Source organism: Aulonocara stuartgranti (assembly GCF_965226115.1).
Source record: "Aulonocara stuartgranti genome assembly, chromosome: 18".
Lineage (NCBI taxonomy): Eukaryota > Metazoa > Chordata > Actinopteri > Cichliformes > Cichlidae > Aulonocara > Aulonocara stuartgranti.
This window is the reverse complement of record NC_138954.1, coordinates 16941501-16947500: the sequence shown is the minus strand read 5'-3', so window position 1 is coordinate 16947500 and position 6000 is coordinate 16941501. Positions and strand designations below refer to the sequence as shown.

The window sequence follows — 6000 nt, the reverse complement described above, 5'->3', positions numbered from 1 at the left end:
TCAGCTTTTTGCCTGCTGGTTTATCTGCACCAGTCTCACCACAGAGACGGTTTGCATCCAGCCAGAAGATCAATAGAAAACTGATTTGCTGAAAATACCATCAGGCAGGAGTGTTTACAGTTTTTGTGCAAATGTACTACAAAGTAAGTGTGCATATGGCATTCCAGGCTTGGCCTGCTGTTTTTGATATCAATTTTCGTTGCATTTAATCTGGTGCTGGTTCTTTCGCTCCTTTATTTCCCAGAGGGTTCGCCACAGCGGATGGATCCACATATTTGATTTGGCACAGATTTCATACCAGATGCCCTTCATGATGCATCCCTCCCATTTATCTGGGCTTGGGGCCGGCACTGGGAGTACACTAGCTCGTGACCTCCTGAGGCTGGGTTTGTATCTCCTCCCGGTCTCAGGCGGAGGATCTTTTACATGATCAGGGAATGAATTTCAGTCCTTCATCGGAAATCGCCAACAAACAAAACACCTTCCTGTTAACAGTTAATACCATGGGTTAACTCTAAATGTTCCCTTGAGGTTGAATTATGCAGCTTTTAGTGAGCAGGAGGAATACAAACTTTAAGTCTGACTATTACAGATTAATCAGTTATTATGACTAAATACAAAGACTCAGTATTCTTTGTTTAAACTGTACATATACAAAAGAGCAGATCTGAAGGTGTGTGGCTTGCATAATGTCCAACCATCCCCACCAACCACTTGTTTACGTCAAATTTTCTGGATTTTCATGATGGTTACTACTTTCCCCTTTGCCCAATAGATTTTTTGTCACTCCACGGCAAAGGGGCTAGCTGAATATAAAGACTATCGCCTTGTAAAACAACACAAACCATCAATTTTGACGATATCATGCATTTGCAGTCGTATTTGTATTTATGACCACCTGATGAAGCTCCATGTTTGCCTTCACCATCTCCTAAACTGCTAAATCCTCTGTTGGTGTCTTTCATGCTGCCTGTTGTAGCTCTGAACTAGAAATGCTGAAAATGAAGCTAAACTATGGAACAGCTAAAACACTCTTTGATAATCACAAGGAAAATTGGATTTTCTTTTTCTTTAGCCCGTGTGTTCGCTCGTTGAAGCTACAGTATGTCTCGCTGTCACACAGACTTTGATGCATCTCAACAGGAAAAGCACCAGGTGTAATTACTACCATCAGTGTCAGCTACATTCCACTTCCAGTTCAACAGCCATGCAATTATGCATGCTTCCTCTCACGCACGGCTTTTTTGGATCCTTGAATGAAATGAGGCCATGATTTAAGGCTCTTAATTACGCCTGGGCTTGTCTTGCCTTGACAAGTATATGCTGCTCTAAAATTTTTAAAAAGACATGTTTACTGAAATATTGAAATCAAATCTGTATCCTCATCCTTATCCTGTAAACCTTGAGGGACCTAATGATGTGCAGTTTGAAAAGTTACACTTCATATCCAGAATCTAGGTTCTTTCACGTTGGCACTTTCATCCTCCTCCATGGAGATTTATCATCTTTACACGTACAGTTTAAAAGGAATCCTTTGACTCTGAATCTCTTTTATACTTACTCCCACTCCTTCCTGCGGGCTTGCGGCGTGCTCTGTATTTTATGAGCCTGGTGGGCCATGATGATGTCCTTCTGCTCCACGAGTCCCCCGCGCCGCCGCAGCATGCCGTGAGGGCTCAGAGACCCCGAGCCCTGATCGGACGAGCCATCCTCCTGTCCGCATGGCACATCGAAGCTGGCCGCTCGAGGGGGCAGCCCCAGACACTCGGGGACCGCGTGAGGGACCTGCAGGGAGCAAGAGCGAGCTCCCTGCGCCAGCCCAGGCCGGGCAGTGGGGCTAGACCGCCTCCAGGCTTCGGGCTCAGGGAGGGACAGGGAGGACTGGACGTGTGTCTGTCCACGCCGACCGCCGATGGTTGGAGAGCTGGGTGTAAGGGAGAGGGAGAGGGACTTTTCTGAACTGGTGAACATCTCCACAGAGGTCGGTCCGTGGCAGTTTCAGCATAATGCTGCAAATGGAGAAAAAGGAGAGAGAGGCAGAGGATGATGGGTGAAAAACACTGCAATAATATTTCATAAACGTTGCTCAAGCACATCCTCCCTGTCCCCTTCTTGTTTGTCTTTCATTATGAGCATCAAACAATGTGACACTGAGGATGATAATGTCCTTTGCCCAGGCTGTCACTCTGACCCAAACTCAACCATCTCACCATCTATCAAAGGGATGAAAGTTCAGATCGTATTCATGGAGCTCAGTGGGTGACTGAAGATATCACTGAGACTTTTCAACACAACCAGGAAGTCAGACTATTACTCTAAATGGACATTTCTGGTTACCACACAGTGTTTTTCATTTACTGTCACCACCGGGCCAAAAATCTTAATATCCAGTTCATTTGTTTGTTTTTATGACCAAATACATCTTCAGTTTCCATCAGCTGTGCAAAATGCATCTCTGTACCTGAGCACAGCCTCAAACTGCTGCTAGCATGAAGCCTAGCATATTTGTCTTTATAAACCAAAAAACTAACATTCTAAAAACAAATCTCGACACGCACCATCTCAAACTGCATCCTGGCACTTACTCTGGCAGATATTTGAAGGCATTGTCTGAATTAACCTTGTCTTCAGTCGTCACTGAGACATAAAAACTGCACAAATAAAACCACCAGTCAGACACGAGTCTGCTTAAAAAGTCTGCTGCTAAAACAAGATGTTTTTTCCTACCCCAATGGTGGTGGAGTTACTTTTACCACAAACATCCCTGCAACATCTGCAGATGCTGCAAATTTCAATCAGGATTTTTTTGAGTGCCATTTAGCTCTCTTATAACAGGATAAGCTGCTTCAACGCGATTTAGTTTTTTTCTTGCCTGGTATTAAATCTTTAAGACTTAACCATGAAACAATTTCCAGAAAATTCTAATATTTTTTTGTTGAAAACAGACTGTTTATTGAACCTTCTGACATTAAAAAAAACAAACAAACATTAAATATTTAATTTGCATATATTTGCTACATCTGTTTTTTTGTAATTGTTTTTTTTGTGCAATTTATTTATTTTATTTCACTTAATTTTTTATTTTATTATTTTTTATTTATTTGGGGTTTTTTTTATTTTTTTGGGGGGGGGGGGGGGGCACTGATGATGTAGAGTTGTCAAAAACTGATAAAAACTCAAGTATGATAAACTGGGCATTAGGGGGTTAAAACACTGAGCCATTTGAAATCCAAGAACTCTCCACCTGCCCAGCTTGATTGGTAGGTTAACTTTATTGACTGCAAGTGAAAGAAAAGAAACTTCAGAATTTAACATTTTATGAAACCGAATTGAAATGAAGATAGAAAAGATTCAGGATTTACTTCCTGTTGACCTCAGTTATTTCCAACCAAACAGGGTCAATTAACCTCAGAATGGATGCCACCATTCAACTGCACTGTCATGGGGAGCTTTGATACTAGCGGTGCATATGATTGGATGAACAGAAGCTTTGAACCAGCAGCCATACAGAAATAGTACCAGCAATCATACTGGTGGGCGGAACAAGACTGCACAGAAAGTGGGTGTAGTAAAAGTAATGACATAAAGAGAGATTTGGTCATCTTTTTTAGTAGCTGAGCACACCATAAAGAACTACTTAAACCCTCATTCTGTTGCTGCTATTGTCCAGTTAATCGTGTGCGTGTGTGTGTGACTGAGACAGAGAAATATGGGGGTGATGAGGTGGCAAGGCTGGAAAACAGCAAGTTTGTGGCGAAGCCAGTCAGAGACAGACGAAACAAGGCTGTTTCCACTGAGCCGGAGCTGAAAGGAAGATGACTGAGTGTGGAGGAGCAGAAGCAAAGGCTCGGTGACTCACTCATCAGCAGCAGGGCTCCTCAGACGTGAACTGGACACAGTCTGAGTTGAGCTCTGCCCTCGAACAGAGCGCAGCGCCCGCCTGAAAGCCGGGAGAGGCTACAAGGTCAGCGCGCACATTTACACGGGTGGCTCGCTCGCAGCTTTGTGCCGCTCATGGGTGGGCTGTCTCTGATTTTAGCGCAGCCATTCAAGTTCAAAAGAAATCTGATAGCTTTTATTATTAGTCAGGAAGGTTGTTTTTTTGTTGTTTTTTGCTTGCAGGCAGGGCTGTGTGGAAATTAAATGTCACGGCACTTGTATGGAGAGGCACACCTAACTGGCAGGGTGGGTCCGTGAAATCTGGACAAAAACACATAAAACAAACATAAATTGCAGCACTGATAAGGTGGAGGTAGATCAGAAGCCTGCACAATGATTATACCAAAGCAAGCTTCACACCTTATCTGCATTATTCACTCAAGTTCAAACACTTGTGTGGAGACGATGCTCTTCTATTATAAATTCAAGATTCCAGCTCCTGGCTGAGATCTCCTACGCTTTAATTAGTGCAACCAGTGCAAAGCCTGCCGGAACAAGGCGACCGCTCTCCTCTAATCAGCTGCAGGTCGACAGTCGCTTTAGATGTGCGTTAACCAGCCAGTTAACAGGTATCGCTAATTAAACTCATGCTCCTGCTCCTTCGTTATCCTCGTGAAGTTAAGTGTTTTTGACGCACGAGCAAGACAGGAGAAAAGCAAAGCAGCAGTCACAGTAACTACACTTAGAGGCACAGCGTGCTAAAAATATTCACTGCATAAAGGAGGATCGGTGCTGCGGGAAATGCAAACATCAATTAAGTCACGGATTGATTGATGAATTTGACAGCTTTACCTTGAGGTGAGGCGCGCGCCTTCATCGTCGGCGAGCCCCGATCAGGTGGATGCTAAATTCAGCCCTTTCACTCAGTCCAAGTTTGGTGGTTTGAGGATGATTTCGCGAGGATTCCTTGAGTGATGATGATTACCTCTGTATGGCTATAAATACCGCGAGGTGGCTGGGAGCCAGAGGAGCATAACGCGGATGAACGTAAACAGGCACGGGGACAGGAGCGAGGAGACATGGGAGTAATCCCAGTCATCTTTCACGAGCTGGCTGCCTCATATGAGTCACTTTATGTGGTTTACAATTAATGGCGGCGTCTTCAAACTAAATTTAGGCTGGACTGTCTTGAGTTGTGCTGTTTGAGGGCTTTTCTTTTTCTTTTCTTTTTCAGCGCAGGAAGCTGATTCACCTGTGCCGAGATCACAGGAGGTCTGGCGAGAGGGAGAGAAATGCAACAGGTCTTCATCTGAAACTGCGCTCAGGTGATGTGAGCCCAAGCACCCAGGTATTCGCATGTAACCGATCAACCGCTAGATGGTGGACTAAAGCCGCATACCTGACACATGCGCAGGTTCCTCTGGGAGACGACCATACAAGCCACCACAGTCCGAGCAGTGCACGTCTGTCCTCAAAGTGCATCTGCTTCTACTTCTGCACACGCAGCGTCATCCCCAGACTTTCTGGGCACCTTTGTAAACATTAAAATCCACACAAATAAATCCCATGTTCGTTACGACACTGCTACAGATTATGGGACACTATTATAATAGCGGATTATCATCATCATCAGTGCAATATACAGATACAGAAAGATCTTTACCAACTCATACCACAATACCTGAAGTCTTTTTAGATTAAAGTTCCCTCTGATGTCATATTTACATTTAGATTCACTGAATGCTTTACTTTATCTCTTTTTTTTAACTGAACTCCTACTTTATTCTTTTTTCATCTTTCTGTGATATTGTGTTTATTTATGGAGCTAAGTTGTTTTTTTTTTTATGTTTTGGCTACTGTAAAAGTAATTTCCCGCCTTCTGGGACAAATAAAGTACATCTTATCTTATTTTACCTGTAAGCACACGGGTCAGAATAAAACTCCACCAGAAACAAAAAGTGATGTCAAAAATTCAGTCACAAATTGGGTTAGCTGCATACAAAGCTTATGAACAAATACTAGATAATCACACAATTATTGTAATTAGTAATATTATATATTAGTTGATACCTTTCTGACGATAATTCAGTTAGAAAGAGTTTGTTTGTTTGTTTTTTGTTT

General features: G+C 43.1%; 1 protein-coding gene and 1 long non-coding RNA gene across 3 annotated transcripts in view; one reads left to right on the top strand and one right to left on the bottom strand.

Moving 5' to 3' along the window:
• The window catches only part of LOC309693225 (voltage-dependent R-type calcium channel subunit alpha-1E-like), a 73899-nt gene extending 68779 nt beyond the window's left edge, over positions 1–5120 (bottom strand). Inside the window, exons 1-3 of one of the 2 annotated variants that reach the window (XM_082512265.1) lie at positions 4732–5120; positions 4174–4200; positions 1562–2009 (exon numbers count right to left, since the gene is read on the bottom strand). In XM_082512265.1, coding sequence (XP_082368391.1) covers positions 1562–1971 — 410 coding nt within the window. In that variant the 5' untranslated portion in view covers positions 1972–2009; positions 4174–4200; positions 4732–5120. The remainder of the gene's footprint in view (positions 1–1561; positions 2010–4173; positions 4201–4731) is intronic. The other variant, XM_082512266.1, reaches the window with a different exon arrangement.
• LOC309693227 overlaps positions 1–5199 on the top strand; it is a 28995-nt gene extending 23796 nt beyond the window's left edge. The window contains exon 3 of the long non-coding RNA XR_014272600.1: positions 5114–5199. This is a non-coding gene — a long non-coding RNA (uncharacterized lncRNA). The remainder of the gene's footprint in view (positions 1–5113) is intronic.
• The last annotated feature ends 801 nt before the right edge of the window (positions 5200–6000 follow it).